Consider the following 27,449-nt stretch of genomic DNA (forward strand, 5'->3'; position numbering starts at 1 on the left):
GTCGCGACGTTGCGGCGGGCAGGAGAACAGACGAAGAGAGGAGGAGGGAGGGGGGGGGGGGGGGGGGAGAGAGAGAGAGAGAGAGAGAGAGAGAGAGAGAGAGAGAGAGAGAGAATCACTCATCCATAATTTAGCATTAGATAAACTATACCATCATCAAATAACCATAACTTCCCTTCTGCTCAGACCCAAATACTTAACAAAAGCTATAAATCATCATTAGAAATGATGGACTGTGTTCATTCAAGATACATGTGTACTTTGTCATTTTAATGCATTACATAAAGGAGGAATAAAAGGTAATGATAAAATGGAGCAGGGAATCTTGGTTTCGTCACTGCAAAACTGAAGGGCAGGAGACTGGGGCTAGTTGTCACATGGTCTGCATCTCAGCAACTGTAAGGTTTTGGATCAAAATTACAATAACAAATGCTTTTCTCTAGCAGTGGTTTTGTATGTTGGCTTCTAGTGTAAAATTATTTTTGGTTATAGCTGTTGATGAACACAATTTGTATATTTGTATATTTATATTTAATATTTTATTGTATTTTATTTTATGCATTGCTTTACCAAGAATCACTCTGCTTCTCCATTATACTCATTAACACTTAAATTTGCCTGCGTAGCAGGTCACTTTTTTAAATTCATACATCAGCACAGAGTTCAAACTCTACTCAATAGGAACAATTAAAAAGACTGTTACATATATACTAAATCAATTCTCTGATTAGGCTTCAGTGATCACGTTGACCATAACATTTCCATGTATGAAGTTTTTTCACAGCAAAACTTTCTTTCCAAGCAATCAGCCTTTAGATTTTTGCCTGGTGGACTCTAATGGGCAAAAAATTCTCAAATAAATACATGAATGAATGACATTTTTAAATAAGATCATTGAAGTATGTTTTACAAGAAAATACAATTTTAGTTTTTCTACACTGACAATTTTGTGTACAATTTTCCCTCAGAAATTGTTAGTAAATTTGATAAACAATTACACAGAAACAGCAATTTTGAGAAACAAAAATTTTGAAGTAAAAAAAACAAAACAAAACTGAAATAGTATTTTCTTGTAAAACATACTACAATAAAGTTTTTATTTTATTTTCAAAATTTCACTTTAAATTCAGTATTACTTGACGTTTCTTTGTAATTATTTTAGAAATATTTCTGATTGAAAATTGTTTCAAAGTACATCCTCCTACAGGTAATTTTCTTCATGGCAAGGTTTTGACACTAATGAGAATATGATGTAAATTCAACCTGGTAAAGCAATTCAAATCATGGAAAACATAAGATCATTCCTGCATCTACATCAATGGTGGTTCACTGGTCAGAATCACAGAACAATTCCTAATTGTTTGCTAATAAAAGCCACGTCCATCCACGCACACTATATGCAGATAGTCCTATTCACCGATGGGAGTTTCTCAGCACTTTAAATTGCTAATTCACTTCAGATTGGTTTTCAGGGAAACGGTTACTATGGGCTCACTATGACTGTCAGAGTTTATCGAGCTTTGCTACATGCTGCATCACATGATAGCAACAGACCATCAGAAACAGACACGCTCACATACTGTAAAACATCAGAATATCACGATTTCTGGCACATCTTCTGGTGTATTATAGATCTTATTGAAATATGCATTATATTACAAATTAGTGTGGTTTTATGCATATGCGTAAGTGTTGCCATGGAGATGCAATTCAACTAAATGAGTTGAAAGGAGATATATGAGCTGTCTTCTGTGTGGGTAGTTCTGATGACTGTGTGTGTGTGTGTGAGTGTGTGAGTAAGTGAGTGGGGTTATCCTACAATCAACAAGAATGTGTGTATGAGGGGGCAGAATGTGAGAACATGTGCTCGAATGTGTGTGTGTGCGCGTTATTCATGCACTTGCGCAAGAATGAACAGCAAACATTTCCCGCATAGAGCATAATTACCGTAAGTGAGTTGAGATTCAGACACAATCTGAAGTGCAGCCAACCTGCGCCTACTCTTGACAGCTCAGCATATGATCTAACAGAGGCAAACGCCCACCACTCTCCTCTCCCTCAGAGGCCTGAACCAACAGCATTTAAAGCACAAAAATAACCTTCACAGCTGTATCCCAGGAGCCCTTTAACATCTAAATGTACAGCCAGATTGCTGTCATGGCCTATGTGAGAATACATGCTTTCAGGTTTACCTGTAGGATAAACTGTGCAACTTTAGCCCGTACTGTCATGTTTGCATAATGATTCAGTTTAATTTTCTTGATACATTTACAGATCTAATGTATATTCTCTAAATGTATAGTTCTGCTGCTGGATGCCGATTGACACAAAACACCCGTTTACCAGCTACTGTATGACTGCAGCTCCCCAAGAGGTCAACTATTTCACATGTCAGGCACTATATATATCTTTTAGTGTAAATGACATTTACTAAATAAAATCATGTTTCAATGCGAGTAATGTTTTTTATTGCAGATAAAAGCAGAAAATGCTGCACTTTTTTTAATTATAAAAGCACAGCGAGCTGGCACTTTTTTAAATTATAAAAGCACAGCGTGCCGGGACTTAAATGCAGCCTTTAGCAATTTCATGTTAAATTTAGCCTATTAAATGACATATCTGTATTAGCTTAGTATGGAAGCCTATATCTGCAACATAAAACAAAATTATGATTTGGTAAATAATAATTAAGCTAGTTATGAAAGTTATGAGACACTAAGTCATAATTAATTATAAAAGCACAGCGTGCCGGGACTTAAATGCAGCCTTTAGCAATTTCATGTTAAATTTAGCCTATTAAATGACATTTCCCCTTCAGGAACTCGAGCTGCGTCGAGTCGCTTTGGGAAAAATTATGATTTGGTAAATAATAATTAAGCTAGTTATGAAAGTTATGAGACACTAAGTCATAATTATGAGAAAAAGTCAAAATTATGATATACTAAGTCAGAAATTAGATTAAAATGTTGAAATTATGATATACTAAGTCATAATGAGATAAGGTTTAACTTTAACTTAAAGGTGCACTAAGCGATTTTTGAAAAACGTGTATAGTAATGATAGGGTGAAGAAAGTGCTCAGTGAGTACACACAACGGATATTAGCAGATCGACTATAGATAGCAAGAGGAACAACCATTAAAAAGAAGGGTTACGGTCAGACAAAATGTTGGACCCATGTAAATATTGGAGCAGCTGGCCAGCAGTGGAGAAACTCAAGGAGCGGGAAGGCCTGGAATCGGATGCTGAGGTTGCTTTGTTTCTTCTTGATAGGGGAGTTAGATATAATTTTTCACACAACTTTTCTGTGTTGGCTTTTGTTGAATATCTGTTCTGATATTCTGGTTCTGCCATCATCACTGCCAGGGTTGTGTGCATACGTGTGGGGCGGAGTTATCAAAGTAGGGGCGAGGACCTGTTGGGGTATGGGCGTGTTTGTTTTGGTGCTTTCAAATATCAACATCGTTTGGCAAAAATCACTTAGTGCACCTATGCCATAAATCTAAATTATGATACAACGAGACATAATTATGCCATTAAAAGTCAAAATGAGATGTCACACTTCCCTAAGGCAAGGAGCGAGGAGACGAGGCGTAAACTCACAACAGTACTTTTAATCCATTAATCCAAGGGGTAACAGAGCAGACAGGAGACTCAGGAGTAGACGTACAATCTCCAACAAAGACAGACAGCACAGACTGAGGTTAATAAACACAGGGCAATCAAGGGAACACAGGTGCATGGAATGACTAATTAAGAGTGACACGGAACACATGGGGAGGAAAAACACAGTAAAACCAATCCAGGGGCGTGACAATTGTCAGAATTATGTCATAATTCTGACTTTTATTTCAGAAGTCATAATCAGAAAATCAAAACTGACATAAGTCTAAATTATGACATGAAAAAAAAAATCATAATTATGACATTAAAAGTAAAAATTATGAGATACGGAGTCAATTACAATATAAGAAAAGAAAAAAAAAATTGACAATTCTAAATTATGAGACACAAATTAGTTCTGACATGCTGTCACGGTTTTGTCACAGCAGTTTACGAGAGAGACCCAGATGCAGAATGATCAAGAGAGTGAGATTTATTGACAAGACAAGGAATGAATGGGATGATGTGAGAGTCCAAACAGTAGGAAAGGGCAGTCTGCTGGTCCTTGGTCAGACCTGAACAAAGTCTTGCTGGAGAGTAAAGGAGATAGAGCAGCCCCAGTCAATGAGAACACTGGATACCAGGCAGCAGCTTGAGAAACCAGGGCTTGATACTTGGAGCTGTAGTGATACCAGTCCAGTCAGATAGCCAGGTCTTGAACTGCAGCCAGGAGGGATTCAGGATACAGAACAGGAACAAACACAAAATATAACACGACAAGACCACAAGAGAGAACAAGCAGCAGCAAAATAACACACTGACTACAATGAAGAAGAAAAAAAAAATGCAGAGAGCAAATAAAACAAGAACCAAAAGGCAAATTATAACAAAAGCAAAGACACCCTAATAACCTTCAAGAGCACTAAATGCAAAGCTAGACTGACTAGGCGAGTAAAAGCTAACACTACTAATATGACAAGTAGTCTGACAAGGAATTGTCTTACACACAATGAACTAATGCAACAAACCAGCAAAGATATGAGGAAAGAGGCACACTATAAAGGAGCAGAACACATGAGGAACAGGTAGACACAATCAAGTTAACGAGGACTAGACTAGGACTAAACAAGGGGGCGTGGTAGAGGGAAACAAGGGGGCAGGACGAGAGGAGCACATGGCCAACATAAACAAAGACAAAGCCATGTGCTCAGACACAAGACAAACAAGGAAATGTTAAACAAAGACAGAACAGAGATGACGGTCAGAGCAGGACCCTGACACATGCTCTCCACGTCTTTCACATTGCTGTTGGGTGTCTTTATGCCAGTCCTTGCGCAAAAATTCAAGCAGCTCGGTTTTGTTTGATGACTTGTGACCATCCATCTTCCTCTTGATCACATTCCAGAGGTTTTCAATGGGGATCAGATCTGGAGATTGGGCTGGCCAAGACAGGGTCTCTTGATCTGGTGGTCCTCCATCCACAGTTTGATTGACCTGGCTGTGTGGCATGGAGAATTGTCCTGCTGGAAAAACCAATCCTCAGAGTTGAGGAACATTGTCAGAGCAGAAAGAAGCATGTCCAGGACAACCTTGTACGTGGCTTGATTCATGCACCCTCACAAAGACGAATGTGCCCGATTCCAGCCTTGCTGGGTCACCCCCCAGATCATCACTGATCTTCCACCAAATTTCACAGTGGGTGGCTGGTAGGCATCTCCAGGTCTCCGTCTAACCATTAGACAACTAGGTGTTAATACTGTATCCCACAATGAAATAATCATATTTTAGCCAAACCCTGAGATAACTAAATGTCTTTTGCTTACGTAACCATGCAAAATATTGAGGATGCATTATCTGGTTTCTGTCTTGCTTTCTTCAGATCGTGACTTATTTTTCTCATTTTCTAATCACTCATTATTTCTTAAAGTATTAGATCAGCATCTTTAAAATATCATTAAATAAGCACACATAGACATTCCCTGTCCCTCGTGTTGCATGACAATGAAATCGTGAGCTGTTAAAAAAAAAATTATTCATCCATATACAATACTGGTCAAAAATGTTAATTAATTAAAAGACGTTCACCAAGGCTGTATTTATTTGATCAAAAAATACAGTAAAGCAGTAATATTGTGAAATATTATTGCAATTTAAAAAAATTACTTTTTTTTCTATTTGAATACATTTTAAAATGTATTTTATTCCTGTGATGACAAAGCTGAATTTTCAGCATCACTACTTCAGTGTCACATGAATAATCATTCTAATATGCTGATTTGCTGTTGAAGAAACATTTCTTAATATTCGTGTGTAAAATTCTTTCAGAAACATAATTATTCTAAATTTTTGACCAGTAGTGTATGTATACTGCATATTGCACTTAGAAATCCTAGAGAAAACTATAAAAAAAAAAAATAGAAATAATGCATTGTCTTTTAGGGCGTCTGTACTGTTTTAAATAAAATAGGCAATATACAGTATATAATGAGCAGTATGTAGTAAGTATTATGCTTATTAAATTAGGTTTTCTTTTTTTCTCTTTGATCAGTAAATTGAAAAGCCTTCTTATTCATTTATGTTGGAAACAGCATGATAGAGGGAGAGAAGTTAATGATTCATTAGATGAACTGTGCTGCTTCGTTAACATGTGGAGTGATAGTCAAAATTTGAGTCTAATCAGTGAGACTGTCTGCATCATATTAACTTGCACACAGGCATACCAGCACATCCACAGTCATGCATGCATGTATGTAGACACGAGTCTAAGAATACACATGCACATTTGTTCTAAGTAATCAAATACTCGTTTAATTAATTGTATAGATTCAATTAAATCAAACAAAGTTGTGCCATATATGCTATGTTTTATGTCATATTTTAACAGAATAGTGGGATGGATTTAAAAGCCGTCTGCTAAGATCACCCCAAAAATCACAGAATCAGTTCAGCAGTCTCCAGCACACCTATACTATACAGCAAAACTCCATGAGTCAAATAAATCAAACTTTAAAGGGACAGTTCACCCAAAAATAAACTCGCCTTCATGCTGTTCCAAACCTGTATGATTTGCTTTCTTCTGTGGAACACAAAGGGAGATTTTTTTTTCCCTTCATGTATATTCATACACACACACACACAGTATATAAGTGAACATCATAAATAATAAAGGTTCTTTGTTGGGATCTATGGTTCTATGAAGAACTTTTAACATCCAAGGAACCTTTCGAATGCACAAAAGGGTCTATATAGTGCAAAAAGGTTCTTTAGAACTATTAAAAGTTTTGTCACAAGAAAAATGTTGTTTTAAAAGAAACATTTTAACATCCAAGGAACCTTTTTGGAGTCTAAAAAGGTGCTTTGGTGTATTAAAGGGTTTGTCACACTTAGACAAATGTTTAAGAACTTTCACTAGTTCTTTGGGGAAGCAGAAATTGTTCTTCTATGGCATCGCTGAGAACCCCCCTTTTTGGACTGTCAAGCTCCAAAAAGCACAAAAAAGCACTATAAAAGTAGTTCATATGACTATTTTCATATATAAATCCTCTATATTCAGTCTCCTAAAATCATACAATAGCTTTGTTTGATAAACAAGACAAAATGTAAATTATTTGTTGATGAACTCTTCTTCCATATCTTATATGATTCACATCTATCAAAAAATGACAATGCAAAAAATGACAACAACTCGCACAAAGTCATTAAGGCTACTTTTACAGTACTTTTTTGTCATTTTTGGACTTTGACATCAAACAGTCTACTAAAAATGTTCTTTTCTTGTTCCATGGCACCATTTTTGAGTGATATATTCCTTTTACTCTGATTTTGTTTTTGTGACAACTAACGACTGGTGGATAACGAAGACCTCAACCAATCACTGTTAAAATCCAATTTACACATACAAAAACAGCCCTATGTGGAGCGGTGGAGGTTTTCGTCATCTTCTGGCTCTTGTATGACAACATCAGTCTGTTTAACCCTCTTACTGTTCTAAATGACTCCAGAACCATCTGGGCCCTGTGCGGTTGCCACGGCACCAGGCTCCAGGGGGCCCGTCGGCACATGCTGTGTGCTTCAAATGGTGAAACTCCTTCCCTATGTCACACTTCCTTCTTTATAGCAGATAATATCAGCTATAAGACGAAAAATACTGCAATAATGAAAACAAAACCCAAATCGAACTGAACTAAAAACAAGCCATTCAACTTCCAAAACAAAGAGAGAAAAATCATCATTTGTGCTTTAACGACTTAATTTGTAATGACGAAAATTCTTATAGTTTCTTTAAAAAATAAAAGACATGCAATCAGGACACGATCCATTCCAACATTTTCTCTCGGCGAGAGAACACAGGATAGATACCATTCATGCCTGATAGTTTACATACACCATGATGTGGTTTAAAATTAGATTCCATCACAACTGAAAGAAATGAGTTGTGCATTATGTCAGAAATACATCTTCTTGGCAGACATCCGCATGGTCAGTTCAGATCTGTTGGGTTTCCAAAAATTCCGGCTTTCTGAGTGAAGGATTTTTACCGGAAGTGTCTCTCTCTCTCTATATATAATAATAATCTTTATTATTATAGACTAAACGACCCTGGTATTGGCTTTTCTATTCAGTGGCATTTTTCCTTCTTCAGTGTGTCCGGTGATAAAAAGGACAGACTGGAAATATGGCTATTCAAACAGACGACAGATACGTCTATATTTCATTCCTGTGAGATTTCTTGGATTGTTTTTTAATTTAATTATTTTTTACTTATTATAATATATCCACATGCTTAATCTTGCGTATGGCCCTTTTGATTACCAACAAAAAAAAGTTTTAATATTATTTCACCCAGATAATCTCTTCTGTGCGCTTTGTCTGCTGTAATATAATTTCGTTTCTTGGAATTGCTTGTTGACGTAATCCTTAAGAGGGCTCTTTATTTCATTTGAGATGTAGAAAAAAGGGTGCAAACAACCAATCCTGTTCTTGTTAGCCTCCCTTTGCCTCCATGGTGTCTTTGGATAAGTAAACCACCCAGTACACCATGTTGAACGCCCCAAAGGACACTGGGAATAAAATACGTGCGTATTCGTCGATCTTGCTGGCTCCTCCGGTCGGAGGAGCGACAGGTTGAGGTGCAGCCTTGGCTTCCTTCATTCTAATATTCTCTAATTTAGGCCCGAGGAGATGGTGAAGAGGGGCGGAGCCTGCGGTTGCACTGGGCGATGGTTTCTCGGGAACTGTTGGCGTAGAGGGCGGGGCCGGCGGTGTTTTCTTGGACGCAGAGGATGAAGTGGCTGCATTTGATTCGCTGGCAGATCTGGGGCTGAGACGTGATTGGCTGGAGAAACTGGTGGTACCCTCTGAGGTGGAAGATGATTGGCTGGTCAAGGTTGGTTTGGATGTGGATGCTCCGCTCTTGCCAGACGTTTCGGTTCTTTGGGTTTTCTTGGAGTCTGGTTGAGACTGAACATTGGAATTGCCACGTTTCCGCAGGTTGCCATTAGTGTCTGAGTTTTGCTGTTGGGTAAAATGGAGAAAAAATAACTATAACGCACAACAGATATTCTCAGCAAAGCAAATATAATTTTTGTTTTAACTATCTGTATAATGCTGTTCAAGTTGAAATGAATAGAGTTAATTATTGAAAAAGCATGGTTTTCATTATTTACATAGTTTAAATAGTTCACTCAAAAATGTAAATTTGCTGTAAATATACTCACCCTCAGGTCTTCTAAGATGCAGGTGAGTTTGTTATATATAATAATAATCTTTATTATTATAGACTAAACGACCCTGGTATTGGCTTTTCTATTCAGTGGCATTTTTCCTTCTTCAGTGTGTCCGGTGATAAAAAGGACAGACTGGAAATATGGCTATTCAAACAGACGACAGATACGTCTATATTTCATTCCTGTGAGATTTCTTGGATTGTTTTTTAATTTAATTATTTTTTACTTATTATAATATATCCACATGCTTAATCTTGCGTATGGCCCTTTTGATTACCAAAAAAAAAAAAAAAGAAGTGCACTCTTCTGTGCGCTTGTGCAGTTTTGTCTGCTGTAATATAATTTAGTTTCTTGGAATTGCTTGTTGATGTAATCCTTAAGAGTGCTCTTTATTTCATCTAAGTTGTAGAAAAAAAGGTACAAACATCCAAGCCTGTTCTTGTTAGCCTACCTTTGCCTCCATGGTGTCTCTGGACAAATAAACCACCCAGTACACCATGTTGAATGCCCCAAAGGACACTGGGAATAAAATACGTGCGTATTCGTCGATCTTGCTGGCTCCTCCTGTTGGAGGAGTGGCAGGTTGAGGTGCAGCCTTGGTTTCCTTCTTTTTAATATTCTCTAATTTAGGCCCGAGGAGATGGTGAAGAGGGGCGGAGCCTGCGGTTGCACTGGGCGATGGTTTCTCGGGAACTGTTGGCGTAGAGGGCGGGGCCGGCGGTGTTTTCTTGGACGCAGAGGATGAAGTGGCTGCATTTGATTGGCTGGCAGAACTGGGGCTGAGACGTGATTGGCTGGAGAAACTGGTGGTACCCTCTGAGGTGGAAGATGATTGGCTGGTCAAGGTTGGTTTGGATGTGGATGCTCCGCTCTTGCCAGACGTTTCGGTTCTTTGGGTTTTCTTGGAGTCTGGTTGAGACTGAACATTGGAATTGCCACGTTTCCGCAGGTTGCCATTAGTGTCTGAGTTTTGCTGTTGGGTAAAATGGAGAAAAAATAACTATAACGCACAACAGATATTCTCAGCAAAGCAAATATAATTTTTGTTTTAACTATCTGTATAATGCTGTTCAAGTTGAAATGAATAGAGTTAATTATTGAAAAAGCATGGTTTTCATTATTTACATAGTTTAAATAGTTCACTCAAAAATGTAAATTTGCTGTAAATATACTCACCCTCAGGTCTTCTAAGATGCAGGTGAGTTTGTTTCTTCATTGGAACAGATTTGGAGAAATGTAGCATTACATCACTTGCTCACCAATGGATCCTCTGCAGTGAATGGGTGCCTTCAGAATGAGAGTCCAAACAGCTGATAAAAACATCACAATAATCCACCACTAATCCACAAGATTCCAGTACAGCGTTTTAACGCTGGCGTCACTTCTAGCCGAAATACAAGTTCATAATCCATAACAACGGTTCCTTGATTGTGATGTTTTTATCAGCTGTTTGGACTCTCATTCTGACGGCACCCATTCACTGCACTGCACTGGTCAGCAAGTGATGTAATGCTACATTTCTCCAAATCTGTTCCTATGAAGAAACAAACTTCTCTACATCTTGGATGGTCTGAGGTTGAGTACATTTTTAGAAAAAGTTAATTTTGGGGTGAGCTATTCCTTTAAAATGAACACTGACAGTAACTTTAAAACCTTAAAGCAAACAGAGCTACAAAAAACACTTTGTCTTCTGTAATATGAAGTAATATAAAATCCAGTTATGGTTTAATAATCTTTTCTAAATGTGTTTGATGGCACTATTGCATATCTGAGCTGCCAAATTTGCGTTTTTAATGAGAAGTCACGAAAGAGTCTTGCAACAGCCTCTGAATCAAACCGTTCAAAACACATTCATAACCCATTTGAAGCCATTTTATTGCAGCCAAAATAATAAAACTATTTATTTACATAAATAATATTTTTGTTTACACAATATGCATCATTGAAACCATTTTAAACTAGATATCAGGAACCAAATGAAGTGCACCATGCAGTGAGCATGTGTTTGTAATGCGCAGCTGATCAGACGTCACACTTGCAGTAACGTTCAGGGCTGTAAGGAGCTGTTATGATCAGATGGTTTGCTCTTTGTGGGTGTATGGAGGAGGAGGAGGGTGGAGCTATTCTATAAACAGCTTTTTTCATATAAACAAGGACAATAGAGATGAGTCCACTCAGTGTGTGTGTGTGTGTGTGTGTGTTTGAGTGTGTCCCATCACCTAACAGATCCCAATGATATTAAGGGAGGAGATTTTACAGCAGGGCTGATGGGAATTCATGGTTGAAAGTGCATAACATTTTTCCAGTGCTGACACTTCAGACATGTTAGTGCTCACTGTCTCCTGTGATGCATTTTGATATATATATATAAAATCCACTAAAATTAGTCAAAAGTAATTCTTTTTAAAATGTTTTTTTTATTCATTAATTTTTTTAATATATTTTTTTAAAGAAGGCTCTTATCTCTGCAAGGCTGCATTTCTTTGCTAAAAAATAAAGTAAAAACAGTAATATTGTGAAGAATTATTTACATTTAGTAAAACTATTTAGTACAATTTAGTATTTTCAAATGTAATTTATTCCTGTGCTGCAAAACTGAAATTTCAGCATCATAACTCCAGTCTTCAGTATCACATAATTCTTGATAAATCATTCTAATATGCTGATTTGGAGCTCAGTTGTTATCAATTATTATTGGCGCTCAATTATAAATAATGGTTCTTATTATCAATGTTGAAAACAGTTGTGCAGATTCATATTTTTGTTGAAACTGATATATTTTTTCAGGATTCTTTAAAGAATAGAAAGTTCAAAAGAACGGCATTTATTTGAAATATAAATGTTTTTAACATTTTTAAATGTCTTTACTGTCACGTTTGAGCAATTTAATGAATTCTTGCTAAATAGAAATATTAATTAATTAAATTGTTTTGACCCCAAACTTTTGAATGGTAGTGTATCATGATTTCCACAAAAATATTAAGTAGCACAACTGTTTTCAACATTCATAATAATAAGAACTGTTTCTTGAGCAGCAAATCAGAATATTAGAATGATTTCTGGAGAATCATATGACACTGAAGACTAGAGTAATGATGCTGAAAATTCAGTTTTGCATCACAGGAATAAATTACATTTTAAAATATATTCAAATAGAAAACGTCTCTTTTAAACTGTAGTAATATTTCACAATAATACAAATTTTACTGCGTTTTTGATTAAATAAATGCAGCCTTGGTGAGCATAAGAGACTTCTTTCAAAAACAAACTTTTGAGCAGTAGTGTAGTTTGTAAAACTCTAGCTATGAAATCATGAAGCAGCACTGAACATTAGGGATGTGAGCACTGAAAAAATGTTGTGAATTCCCAGGCTGGATTATTTGTAACGTGTATGAAGTCAAACGTACAGAACCTGCTGTGCTGAGCACACCGACTGAGTCATATGAGCTCTGTTAACCTGCGTCTGCTCAGACTTTCACATTCACTGTAAAGATCCCCATCCTTACTCGACAAATAAGAATGTGTGTTATGAGGAGCAGAAGACAGAGAGGGAGAAAAGGGGGAAGAGAAATATTGGTGATTTGAGAGGCTTACAGAGAGCCACCATTAGACAAGGTACATTAACATCTTTAACAGCCTGTAGAAATAAACGACATAAAAGACAGGCCCGAAATACATCACGTCAGCGGTTTGACAGACATACTTTCACTAAGTCTCACAGCTGTCAGCATGTGCCACTTCTAATCCGCCATCTCAGCTTACGCACAATATCCCAGCAAAAGACTAAATCCACAACTCACATGCATATTCCCAATGTGCTGTCCTATCGGTTGTAATTAAACTAACATTCAATTTGCAAAACTCTCATGATGAAATTCTAGCTATGAATGGTCATCTTACTCAATGCAAAAACACGAAAATACAAAAACAAATGACTTAACTTGCTATTATTCCTTCCTCCCTCCCTTTACCTTTTTTTTTGCATATTGCTTTTACACATCATACTTTTTAATCAATACAAATCAAGTTAATTGAATAAAAGTTATAAATAAAAGTTAACTGCAGTTCATCCCAAAATCAAAGGAAGAAAATAAAATTAATTCTATTTAAGTACTATTAACTTGATTACTGTAAAAACATAAATACAGAAATAAAAAAAGATATATTAGTCAAAACTAATGAGAATCACCACTGAGAATGATAAAAAAAAAAAATCAAATGACAGAAAAAGGTATGCTGTACAGTAATGATAACCTGCATGCAGAGTGTGCTTTGTCATGACAATAATGCAAATATAAATACATTACTTAATTAATGGCTTATGAAATAGATTTCATTGTCTTTATGCAAAATGAAAAATATTGATTTTATTTTAATATTTATTTTAAGAAATACAATACATTTTGCTTGCTTGCATTTTGCGTGCTGCTGATGAAAAATATTGATTACACTTGCCATAAAATACTGAACATAGATAATATAATAACATATGATAATATACATAAAGCATCAATTACACATCTAATGCACATTTTGTTGCACCAGACCTGAAAACAAGTCCTGCTTTTTTTTCTACTTAAAATGTATTTCATGCTTTAAGTACCAGCAAGCAGGAACCTTTCGAGAGGATTTGAAGGCAGTGTTTAATGCTTAAAAAAAATAAAATAATAATACTAATAATAAAAATGAAATTTGCCAACATGTCCACGTTTTCCATTGAAAATGTCTTTTGAGCTTATATGTAAGCAGGAACCTCTCAAGAGGCAGCATGAGAACTGTGCAATGTGGCACATTAATAATTGAATTGATGTACAGCGTAACATTTCACACACTTTCAGACATGGCTCATTGCATCAAATTTTAAAGCCAGAACTACGTGTTTTATAACGTATATGTAGTCTCTTTAATGTGTGTAACATAATCTCACCTGTAGAACCTCCTCTGTGTCTTTGGCTTTGCCTGACGGCGTGGAGCTCTTGGCTGCGGTGGCGGCTTTGGCCTGTTTTCTCTTGGCTCTCTCTGCCTGAACATTGGTGATGTAGTTCACAGCCGCAAACTCGATGAGAGCAGAGAAAACGAAAGCGAAACACACAGCAATGAACCAATCCATGGCAGTGGCGTACGAGACCTTGGGCAGAGAGTGCCGAGCACTGATGCTGAGGGTCGTCATCGTGAGAACTGTGGTGATTCCTGTGAGAAAAGCACATTAAAAATATTAATGACAATAACTAGTAACAAAGGTTACTAAATTGCGAGTGTGCATGTTTGAGAATGCATGTGTGTTCATGGTTGTGTATTATAAAAAAGTGTGTGAATGTATGCATACTCATGACATGTGAACCACTTTATTTGATGTGCTTTTGATAATTAATGTAGTCTGTGATGAATTGATATGAGCATACTGCTTTTTAATGGTAATTTCTACCAAATGATAGTACATAATGTGTGTTTCAAAATCGTTATTGCTTATAACCAGGTAAAAATGCTTCACCTCTGACTGCAAATCATAAATGAAAACACACTGTTTGAGAATCACTCCAATAGTCCATAAGTGTCCATTAGCGATCATGCCTTTATTCCCTTTTCCTCGGGAGTGCTTTAAAACTGACCACCGTACAACAGTGTAATTTGCTGAGAGTTTAACATCAAGGCAATTTGATGAGCAAAACTATTAGTGCCCCATCAGTTTACCACAAAAGTCCATAACATTAGGCTAACAGAAGCAATGGGTTATAAAGACACAATAAGACACATTGAAAGAACAATTCAAAGAAAGCCACTCTAAAGAAGAGATCTTCCACTTAAAGGGAATGTTCACCCAAAAATTAAAACTGTGTCATTATTTACTTAGCTTTAGTCATTCCAAACCTATATGAGTTTATTTTTTTCTACTGAACACAAAAGAAGATATTTTGAAGAATGTGGACACCAAACAGTTGCTGGTAGCCATTGACTTCCATAGGATTTTTTTCCTACTATGAAAATCACTGGCTACTAGTGTCACAAATCAAGCCTCTGTGGCTCCCTCCGATCACCACCAAAGGGAACCGTCACCGGAGTACTAACTGTTCTTAAGGACTTCATTTCCCATCACCCCATGCCTGAGACTGATTACATGCACAGTTGCTTATTGTTATCATGACTATTTAATCAGTGCCTACAATACCCTCGTTGCGAAGTCTTGTTTTTTTTTCTTTTTTTTTTCGGGCTACTGCTGACATTTTTGAGCGTTTATACTTTGTTTGATTACCTGCTGCCTACCTGGATTGTCTAGATCCATCTGATCGTTCGCTGCCTGCCTCTTTGACCTTGCATTTTTATTGGATTTGTTCTCTTCTCGGTCTGCCGCCTGCCTCGACCCTTTGCATGGACTCAGGTTATGATTCTGCCTTGCCTACGTTGCACTTGTATACTGTTGATTGAACTTTGAATCTGTTTGTTAATAAAGCTGCACATGGATCCCAACGTCACTGAATCCTCATTACAACTAGCAACAGTCTGGTTACCAACATTCTTCAAAATATCGTCTTTTGTGTTCAACAGAAGAGAGAATCTCATATGGGTTTGGAAAAACATGAGGGTGAGTAAATGATGACAGACTTTTAATTTTTAGCAAGACTATCCCTTTGAAGTAAACATGAAATGATATTCACAACCAATTTTAAACCCATAACCAGATGCGTTTCCATAAACCCAGCTAAACGGAAGCTTCTCAGAGCTCAGTTCTCAAACCTTTATCCAGTAATGGAACATTTGTTCAAAGTTATCTGGTCTGTAATGCTCTCAAAACATTAGCACAACTTATTTATACATTGTTCATGGAATGCTTTTTTTTCTGAAATGTCTCAGTTGGATATTCGTCTAACTTTTTTTTTTTTTTTTAACGTTACTACTTGTCTGAGAATGTTTAGAGAACATTCAAAAGTAACATTCACATAATGTTTGCTTTACCAAGGAAAAGCATTTTTAAAACCTTTAAAAAAATTGGAAGTTTCTAAATAACGCTTTTAAACTTAATGGGAACATAATTAAAATGTTCTTAAAACATATTTTTGTTAGCTGGGAAACACGATGCACTCTTAAAAATAAAGGAAATTTTATTGGTATTGATGGCATATGTTGTGAATTCCCAGGCTGGATTATTTGTAACGTGTATGAAGTCGAACGTACAGTTCCTGCTGTGCTGAGCACACCGACTGAGTCATATGAGCTCTGTTAACCTGCGTCTGCTCAGACTTTCACATTCACTGTAAAGATCCCCATCCTTACTCGACAAATAAAAATGTGTGTTATGAGGAGCAGAAGACAGAGAGGGAGAAAAGGGGGAAGAGAAATATTGGTGATTTGAGAGGCTGTGAACCACTTTATTTGATGTGCTTTTGATAATTAATGTAGTCTGTGATGAATTGATATGAGCATACTGCATTTTAATGGTAATTTCTACCAAATGATAGTACATAATGTGTGTTTCAAAATCGTTATTGCTTATAACCAGGTAAAAATGCTTCACCTCTGACTGCAAATCATAAATGAAAACACACTGTTTGAGAATCACTCCAATAGTCCATAAGTGTCCATTAGCGATCATGCCTTTATTCCCTTTTCCTCGGGAGTGCTTTAAAACTGACCACCGTACAACAGTGTAATTTGCTGAGAGTTTAACATCAAGGCAATTTGATGAGCAAAACTATTAGTGCCCCATCAGTTTACCACAAAAGTCCATAACATTAGGCTAACAGAAGCAATGGGTTATAAAGACACAATAAGACACATTGAAAGAACAATTCAAAGAAAGCCACTCTAAAGAAGAGATCTTCCACTTAAAGGGAATGTTCACCCAAAAATTAAAACTGTGTCATTATTTACTTAGCTTTAGTCATTCCAAACCTATATGAGTTTATTTTTTTCTACTGAACACAAAAGAAGATATTTTGAAGAATGTGGACACCAAACAGTTGCTGGTAGCCATTGACTTCCATAGGATTTTTTTCCTACTATGAAAATCACTGGCTACTAGTGTCACAAATCAAGCCTCTGTGGCTCCCTCCGATCACCACCAAAGGGAACCGTCACCGGAGTACTAACTGTTCTTAAGGACTTCATTTCCCATCACCCCATGCCTGAGACTGATTACATGCACAGTTGCTTATTGTTATCATGACTATTTAATCAGTGCCTACAATACCCTCGTTGCGAAGTCTTGTTTTTTTTTCTTTTTTTTTTCGGGCTACTGCTGACATTTTTGAGCGTTTATACTTTGTTTGATTACCTGCTGCCTACCTGGATTGTCTAGATCCATCTGATCGTTCGCTGCCTGCCTCTTTGACCTTGCATTTTTATTGGATTTGTTCTCTTCTCGGTCTGCCGCCTGCCTCGACCCTTTGCATGGACTCAGGTTATGATTCTGCCTTGCCTACGTTGCACTTGTATACTGTTGATTGAACTTTGAATCTGTTTGTTAATAAAGCTGCACATGGATCCCAACGTCACTGAATCCTCATTACAACTAGCAACAGTCTGGTTACCAACATTCTTCAAAATATCGTCTTTTGTGTTCAACAGAAGAGAGAATCTCATATGGGTTTGGAAAAACATGAGGGTGAGTAAATGATGACAGACTTTTAATTTTTAGCAAGACTATCCCTTTGAAGTAAACATGAAATGATATTCACAACCAATTTTAAACCCATAACCAGATGCGTTTCCATAAACCCAGCTAAACGGAAGCTTCTCAGAGCTCAGTTCTCAAACCTTTATCCAGTAATGGAACATTTGTTCAAAGTTATCTGGTCTGTAATGCTCTCAAAACATTAGCACAACTTATTTATACATTGTTCATGGAATGCTTTTTTTTCTGAAATGTCTCAGTTGGATATTCGTCTAACTTTTTTTTTTTTTTTTAACGTTACTACTTGTCTGAGAATGTTTAGAGAACATTCAAAAGTAACATTCACATAATGTTTGCTTTACCAAGGAAAAGCATTTTTAAAACCTTTAAAAAAATTGGAAGTTTCTAAATAACGCTTTTAAACTTAATGGGAACATAATTAAAATGTTCTTAAAACATATTTTTGTTAGCTGGGAAACACGATGCACTCTTAAAAATAAAGGAAATTTTATTGGTATTGATGGCATGAAGAACCTTTAACATCCATTAAACCTTGACTGCGCAAAAAGTTATTTGTAGCGGAAAAAGTTTATAAAGTAACCCTTTAGAATAGGGAACACTTATTCACGATTAACTGACTTTTCCCTCAATAAATTCCTAATTCGCTGCTTATTAATAATTAGTACTTAAGTTTAGGTATTGGGTAGAATTAGAGATGTAGAATGTGCTTAATTAGTACTAATAAATGGCTAATATGCATGCAACTAGTTAAGCGATCCTAAAATAAAGTGTTACCAAAGTTTCTTTAGATTAACATGTTCTTCACACTAAGAAAAAAGTTTCTATTAAACGGATTAAATTGTTTTCTATATTAACGGATCATTAAAAGGTCCTCTGGGGAACCAAAAATGGTTGTTCTATGGCATCACTGCAAAAATCCTCTTTTGAAACCTTTATTTTTTTTAAAGCGTAAATGATAATACCTGGGCTGTGAAAAGACTTGACAAATAAAGGGATTTTTGATGTCAGAAAGTATTTCGGCAGTTGCGAGCCCTTTTTTTAATTTTATTTATTTATTTTTCTTGGAATAACTGGCACACACAACAATACGTAGGGGAAACATTTTCCTCTTAATTTTTATTTTATTATTCGCATGTGCATTTTTTTAAAATGGGGGGACTGTCCTGCGCACCTAATGATACACCACACAATGTTCAGCCTTCAGAACTTCTGTGGGGAAGTCGTGGCCTAATGGTTAGAGTCGGACTCGTAACCCAAAGGTTGCGGGTTCGAGTCTCGTACCGGCAGGGATTGTAGGTGGGGGGAGTGAATGTACAGCTTCTCTCTCCCACCTTCAATACCACGACTGAGGTGCCCTTGAGCAAGGCACTGAACCCCCAACTGCTCCCTGGGCACCGCAGCAAAAATGGCTGCACACTGCTCCGGGTGTGTGTTCACTGCTGTGTGTGTGCACTTTGGATGGGATAAATGCAGAGCACTAATGGTGTATGGGTCACCATACTTGGCCACATGTCACGTCACTTTTTTTTTTTTTACACCTCTCGAAGCATTTTTTTATTTTTTTTTTTGGGGTCCATGTTCTAGGTTTATTTAGTCATCCTGTGGGCCTGACATAAATGTTAAAGGTCAGATCCAAAAGGAGTAGATTTCTCCAGCAATAACACTTGGAACCACCAGGGGGAGTCAGGAATTCACTCTTAACCTGGATGTCTTAAGTTGGAAGGTTTCTCTCTCAGTGAAACTAAACCCTGCCACAGAGCAGTGAGCATGCCAGACGTGAGTCACACATATACACCAACACACAAATCACGGAGGCAGCCAGTATCCCTTCTCCTCCCCCACACACACAGAATCTCTCTCGACTCACCCATACACCCACATGCACACGCTAATAAAACATAAGAAAACGCACATCAAGCCAGCCCCGCACACAATACAAACACGCTCTCCTACATATTCTCTCTGTATTGAGTTTGCAAGACGTTAGTAATAAACAATGACATAAACAGGCGCTTTCACACTATTAATTTGTTTGTTGGTTGGTGTGACAGCTGTTTTCTTTCCACTTGAAATGAAACCTGTCAAGAACATGTCTGAGTCAGATTTCAATTCAAAATTTAAGTTTCAAATAACTTTTTTTTTTTTTTTTTAAATGACCATTTCTATTTGTTTTCATGACAACTAAGCACATTTGCCCTCAATTCTCATTATCGTAATGCAAACAATCTTATACTCATTAATGTAATGTGTAAAGAAATTATACATGATAGTCAGCTTTTGTTGATTTTCATGAAAACACTGTATTGCAGTACTTTTTATACTGTAATACAGTAAAAATACAACTAAACTGCCGCAATGAAAATCATCTAGAAATTACGAAAAAGTATTTAAAATGAGAATTTGTGGAGAGCGTTTAATTGTCATACAAATATTGAAAAATAAAAACAACATCTTGCATCTTTCCCAAAAAGACTCATGGCTGTATTAGATCAAAAGGGTGCTTCTACTAAATACTGAGCAAAGGGTCTGAATACTTAGGACCATGTGATATTTCAGTTTTTCTTTTTTAATGAATCTGCAAAAATGTCAACAATTCTGTGTTTTTCTGTCAATATGGGGTGCTGTGTGTACATTAATGAGGAAAAAAAATTAACTTAAATGATTTTAGCAAATGGCTGCAATATAACAAAGAGTGAAAAATTTAAGGGGGTCTGAATACTTTCCGTACCCACTGTATATATAACAATTATAACATCAATGATAGATGTAGTATACATTTGTGGGGAATGTTTAATTTTCATAAATATTGAGAAATAATAACCTCATGAATCCAATACTGCTTCATTTTCTTAATATTTTAAATGATTCGAATATATTTAAAAAAAAAAAAAGTCATATTTTATTAAAAATAAATGTATTAAAATATTTAAATAATTACAAAAAAATTTGTTAAATGCAGCTAAGTAAATAAAAATCAAACAAATAAATAAATGTGGGGTGAAGCATGACCTGGGCATGATCTCTATATTTGCACCCTATTATATTATAAAACGTCTCAAAGCTGCTCGTCTCTGCAGAAAATGCCTTTAGTGAACAGCATTCTTTGCATCTCTTTCCTCACACCTGCCGTAGACAAACACAAGTGTTGTTCCATGTATGTTCATTTTTGTTAGTAACAGCAAAAGGACAAAACCATGAATAAAACAGTGAAGTTAACATCTTCACCTGAGTTACTTAGTGCTCACGGTGGCTCTCAGACCTGCGGGATTTGCATCGAACTCGGGTTCAAACCAAATCAAACCCATGGTAAAACTGCCTATAAGATGAGCTCAGAGCTCTGGAGAATAATCCACACACTCTCTGGAAAACTTCACACGATCACAGCGCACTCTCAAACGCCCACGTGCAGACAGATCTGGAACGATCAATAGGTACATCACAGGCTACATTTAGCCAGGGGTGCTGGATATGTTTTGCACGGCCGGGTCCACAGTGCTGTGAGAGCTTTGCTTTAGTGCTCTTGTGCGACTGGCTGAGAAGAATGAGAGAGCTCTGTCACCGAAATGAGCAAAGACGGATAATGGAACAAACAAAAAGGGTTACAAAGCAGGACACGACCTTCAATCAGCTGCTAACTAACAGAAAAAGTAACAAATTTATAGTAAACGTTTACCGAAAAAGACAATTCTGTCAATATTTCCTCTCCCTCATGTCATTCCATACTATGTTTTTTTTTAAATGGTATTCTGTGAGCTTGGCTTCTGAAGATGCGCCATGATAGATTTTGTCAATGACACCAAACAACATTGGTTCTCACGTGTCTCATAACTGATCGCTAATTATAAACAAAAACACAAATGAGATTTGAGAGCTATGGCAGATGGCAAAATTTTCAGCCCATAATCATTTAAAACTTCATCTGTTCCACACAAAAAGCTCCCATAATGACAACTTTATAGTGTTTTTGCCCTTTTATGAGATTGACAGTACCTTTTCACCATACAATATGTTTTCATAATATCATTAAATTTAATTTGCGTTCCACAGAAGAACGAAAGTCAAACGAGTTTGAAACACTTGAAAATAGTAAAAGATGAGTAAATAATGACAGTATTTACTATCATTAATACAGTATTATTATAGTATTCTACATTTTTAACCCCGCCCCCCTTCTCTTTTTTAGCAAGTGTTGCAAAAAAAAAAGTTTTTCACCATTCAAAAAATTACACTTTTCATGACAATTTTTTCTTCAAATTAAACACACTACTGTGGTCATGGGGTTGTGGTTGTAGTAATTGTGCACAACGAAGGCATAAATGAGTCTTTTTAATTAGCATCAACCACGTAAACCATTGAAAAATAACATTAATCCAAGACAAGGAAATGACAGAAACTGAGGGCTTATAAAGGGCAGGCAACTATGGAGCAAACGAGATGATTAATACAACACAGGTGGAAACAAATGAATGATGATTAACTAAATGAGCAGGAAACGAACCAAATATTGACAGACAAGAACTAAACAGAAACCAACACGTGACAACTGTAGCTTTAAGACTAAATGTACTTGCCCTCTATGACACTTATGCACATTAGGTACTGTATACACCGCAAAACAAATGAATAACAATTTCTTCCTAAGTATTTTTGACTTTTGTTTTCCAGTACAAATATCTATTATCTAAACATTCTTAAATCAAGATATATTTACTTAAAATATATAAGAAGAAGAAAAAAATGGGGTAAAAAATTAACTAAATTCAAAGGGTAAACAAGATTCTTTTTCTTACCCCGCTGGCAGATATATGGTCTTGTTTTAAGCCTTAATTTTGACGACTTAGAAAATAATTATTTTGAAGTGTATGGCACGGATATGCAAATATTGGTCTTCATATGATAATGTCATCATGGCTCTTGACATCATAACTTTGACTATTTCTGATCTTGACCCATTTTTCTATCTTAAACGTTCTGGGTTGACAAAAAACAAAGCAAACCCTTTTATGAAACACTCCCAAACTAATTTCAAACTACATTGTGCTGACAAAGGTAGAAAAAAAACAATCAGTAATGGAGCCATTTGGAAGCCAGTATCCTTCCAGAATACACTAGAGCCATGTGTAGAGAAAGCGAAATATGGAAGCCATCCCAGAACAGATAAACAACAGATCATTGTGGTCTCCTGCTGCGTCCATTCTGAACATGCACCAGCCATCAAAACCCCACTCTGTCTTTACCCAGAAACCCCTTCACTAAGCACACTTCCATCTAGGACATGAAAATCCGCTCCTCTGGCCCGGGTCCAAGCGCACCGCTCTGTTAGTAGCCATCTGAAGGTGGGTCATTGTTACACTTTTCCAGTGGAGAATGAGAGCGTGCTATTCTAAGCATCTCTAGTGCCCCAGGTGAAGTGTGGAAGGAAACAGGAGGTGCATGCACGAGCGTGAACGAGTGTCTGCGGATGTAGAAGTGTTTTGTCGTGTTAGCAGCAGACAGATAAGGTCACAGCACATAAGAGCGTCCAGGACTGATCAGGCACATGGTGCTAAAATGCCTATGGAAATGAACAGGACAGTTTAGCACGAAGAAGAAAATAAACTAGTAGTGTACAACTCCACACATGCACCACACACGAGAAAGGCCTTTTCTTTTTGTGCTGTGCTTTTGGCTGTACACAAAATAAGACATTCTTGTTTGTATTGTGAACATGGCAAGCTTGTTTCTATTGTTAATTTGCACATTACAAAAAAAGTGTAAATTCTGCTGGATTTACATAAACCGCAACATACTATAGTCGAACTAATGATTATTTGTATAATCAGCTAAGCAAAGAATTACTGCAAAAAAAAATATATATTATATATTATATATATATATATATATATGTGTGTGTGTGTGTTGTTTTCCAGTACAAATACTAAACCTTCTTTAATCAAGATATATTTACTTGAGAAGCAAAATAACTGAGCTATTAAGTCTTGTTTTCTAAAAAAAAAAAAAACTAAAAATGAAGTTTGTTTAAAACAAGATAACATATGCCAATGGGGTAAGAAAATTAAACCTAATTCAAAGATTATTCTTTTTTTATTCATTGATAGAGGTTGTTTTAAGCATAAACTCACTTAATTTTGATACACTATTCAGAAAACAAGAACTCATTTTTATCTTCATTTAAGAATGTTTACATATTTTACTGGAAAACAAGACAAAATTAATGAGTAAATAATTTTTTCACAGTGTCTGAAACCATCTTTTGAAAAAAAAAAAAAACTTTTGATGAATTAGAGAAAAACATTTTTTATGAAATGTGAAAATATAATAGGCATACACGGGCTTACATTTTGTGTTAATTTGATCCTGCAACACACAAAAACCAAACTCTCTCTCTCGTTTTCATAGTACTGGGAATCGCCAATTACCTCATGATACGATACACATGGTGACACATGTTATGATTCAGTAGCTCGTGAGGCATCACAGCATAATTGGATGAGGACTAAAGACTCACCAAACTAACAGAAAAATCCCTACAGAAAGATAGATTCAAGTGTTTCACACTTATTCTGGTTAAAAAAAGTATCTTATGCTCACCAAGGCTGCATTTATTTGATTAAAAATACAGTAAAAACAGCAAAATTGTGAAATATTATTACAAATTAAAACTGAAATGTTTTCTATTTGAATATATTTTAAAATGTAATTTATTCCTGTGATCAAAGCTGAATTTTCAGTATCATTACTCCAGTCTTCAGTGTCACATGATCCTTCAGAAATCATTCTAATATGCTGATTCGATGCACAAGAAACATTTCTTATTATTATTATCATCAATATTGAAATTGTTGTGCTGCTTAATATTTTTGTGAACTATGATACATCAATTTTTTCAGGATTCTCTAATGAATACAAAGTTCAAAAACAGCATTTTGAAATAGAAATCTTTTGTAACATTATAAATATCTTTACTGTCACTTTAATAAATGTAATACATCCTTGCTGTAGTATTTCTTAAAGGGGTCCTATTATGCTCTTTTACAAAGTCTTGATTTTGTTTTGGGGGTGTACTAGAACATGCTCTCATGCTTGGTGGTTTGAAAAAACGCATTATTTTTCACATAATTTACATTATTAAGATATTTTTCTCCCCAGGCTGGCACAAACGGCTCGATTAGTTCCGGCTTTGATGAAGGTCCACCTTCCGAAAAACAAAATGTGTTGTGATTGGTTAGCTGTCCCAGTGAGTTGTGATTGGCGAACAACTTAGACGGTGTTTCAGTACTGCCACGCCCCTTGCTCTGTCTTTCAACAAAAACTTTTGGCGAATCCGGCACTTCTCACTCGTGATGTGGAAGCTGTCCTCAGTAAAATGCGCAGCACACAATAGCAAATTGGGGTTATAATGCTCAGGAACAGAGTTAAAAAGTAAATTGCAACCACTGTTTCCTGACATCATCCGCTTTCGGAAGTGAGGTGAACGGAGGTGAAAAAAAAACAGCGTTTCAGGCGGTCGCACACCGGACGAGAAGCGCAGCGTCGCGCCACGTCTTTAAAATTCGAACACATTATTTTCTATGAGTGTAGGCACACCGCTGTTCGGCATCTGTCCGCGGCGCCCAGCTACGTGATGTTGTTATTTGTAAGAATTGTTCTAGATTAGCGGTTCTCAATTCCAGTCCTCGCGTACTCCCGTTCTGCATGTTGTGCATGTCTCTCTTTGTTAACACACCTGATTCAGATCATCTCGTGAGCTCCGTGCATGAACTGTGTTCCGATTGACATGGTCCCTACACAGTGTGCATTGCTCCCTACTCCCTGAGCAGGGGAAATCCGTTGAAGTTTACTTCACTTCGGAATATTCATTTACAGATTTGCGCTGCGAGATTTGTAACTTTTATCTTTTTAATGCCCAAACATACATACTACACACTGACTAAAATTAAAAAAGTGAAAAAGCATAATAGGACCCCTTTAAAAAAAAACATACTGACCCCAAACTCTAGTGTACGACAATAGTGTACTACTGTACATACATACATACATACATACAACAGAAAATGCAAAAAAAAAAAGAAGAAAAAAAAGAAAACACCTGAAATTTTTAACCGCTGTGTGAAAGTGTTAACGTTTTTATGACTGTACAAAATGCATGAATATTTAATGATGCCAGCTTTAAAGCAGCTCATAGTTGCCTGTTATTTGCTAAACAATTTATCATCATATTCCACACCGAATATCTTTAGCACTGCAATCTGGGTAAAAAGTGATGCTAACCCACTTTCAAAACTGGCCTTTACCCGGGGTTAAAAAATATATTAACCCAGGGTTACACACAGTGGAATAAAACAAAAAGAAAAAAAAACGAAGAGAAGCATAAAGAAAGAGAAACGGATAGAGGGAGGAAGGAGGATATGACAGAAGGAAGCAGCATTTTTGTCCGTATTTGCATGAAAATGGTGTTGGCGGCTCAGAGGGGGAAACGGTGCAGAAGATCAACTTCTCATACCGGTAAATTGCCGGAACAAATTTACTGGTATTTTTGAAAAGGTCCTGTTCACACATGATCTCTTAACGGTAATTTACTGGTAATTTACCAGTAAAGACTATGTGTGAAAGGGGCAACTGTTAAGACTAACACTTTGTTCTAACCAGACGCAGACAAGGTAAGGCCCCTGACAGCAACAGGCCCTTTTGTTGTACTGAAAGTGAAAGTGCTGCATATTGTAACATAACATCCGGTCAGAGCTTTTTTTAATATATGGTTATGGAGAGCAGGATTTTATTTACCAGTGATTTACAGCTAGATGGACACATACATAGAAACCAAGCAATTGACAAAATGTCCTGTCATATGATCAGGGCTGGTTTGGACAAATTGCTATAAATGGTTAAAAATACGGAGTAAAAAGAAAAAACTTGACCAATCACAATTCTAATTCTATTGTGATGTCATTGAGTTTGGGGTTTCAAATCCACAGTGTTTGAGAAATATCAATACACTGCAGCATTGCAAGCACTACATTACTGTTCAACAGTTTGGGGGTCAGTACAATTTTTTGAAAGAAATTAATACTTTTTTTTAAACAAGATATGTATTAAATTGATCAAAAGTGGCAGTAAATATATTTGCAATGCAATATTTCTAATTTAAATGAACCTTACTATTAATCAAAGAATCTTAAAACAATGTTTCCACAAAAATTTGAAGCAGCACAACTGTTTTCAACATTGATAATAATAATAAGTAGCAAATCAGCATATTAGAATGATTTCTGAAGGATCATGTGACACTGAAGTAATGATGCTGAAAATTTTGTTTTCCATCACAGCAATAAATTACATTTCAAATATATTCAAATACAAAACTATTACTGTATTTGATTAAATAAATGCAGATAAAACAGTTATTTAAAATTGAATTTCAAACTGTTATTTTGATCAAATTGCAGCCTTGGTGAGAATAATAAGAGACTTCTTTCAAAAACACAGAAAATC

At 36.3% G+C, this 27,449-nt stretch overlaps 1 protein-coding gene across 1 annotated transcript; it reads right to left on the reverse strand.

Moving 5' to 3' along the window:
• Positions 1–9,381: 9,381 nt before the first annotated feature.
• Positions 9,382–22,770, reverse strand: LOC107571496 (gamma-aminobutyric acid receptor subunit alpha-4-like). Its single transcript, XM_016257811.1, has 3 exons — positions 22,748–22,770; positions 14,256–14,518; positions 9,382–10,301 (listed from the first exon to the last, which is right to left on the reverse strand). The coding sequence occupies exons 2-3, from the start codon at positions 14,496–14,498 to the stop codon at positions 9,771–9,773; spliced, it is 774 nt and encodes a 257-aa protein (XP_016113297.1). The 5' UTR covers positions 14,499–14,518; positions 22,748–22,770; the 3' UTR covers positions 9,382–9,770.
• Positions 22,771–27,449: the final 4,679 nt, after the last annotated feature.

This window comes from Sinocyclocheilus grahami, unplaced genomic scaffold (genome assembly GCF_001515645.1).
Source record: "Sinocyclocheilus grahami isolate Dianchi unplaced genomic scaffold, SAMN03320097.WGS_v1.1 scaffold1601.1, whole genome shotgun sequence".
In the NCBI taxonomy this organism is placed as follows: Eukaryota; Metazoa; Chordata; class Actinopteri; order Cypriniformes; family Cyprinidae; genus Sinocyclocheilus; species Sinocyclocheilus grahami.

Excerpts from the sequence above, each read along its gene's own strand:
- LOC107571496 (XM_016257811.1), bottom strand. The coding sequence starts at position 14,498 with ATGACGACCCTCAGCATCAGTGCTCGGCACTCTCTGCCCAAGGTCTCG. Across the intron at positions 10,302-14,255 it reads ACACAGAGGAGGTTCTACAG|CAAAACTCAGACACTAATGG; the intron begins GTGAGATTATGT and ends TTTACCCAACAG.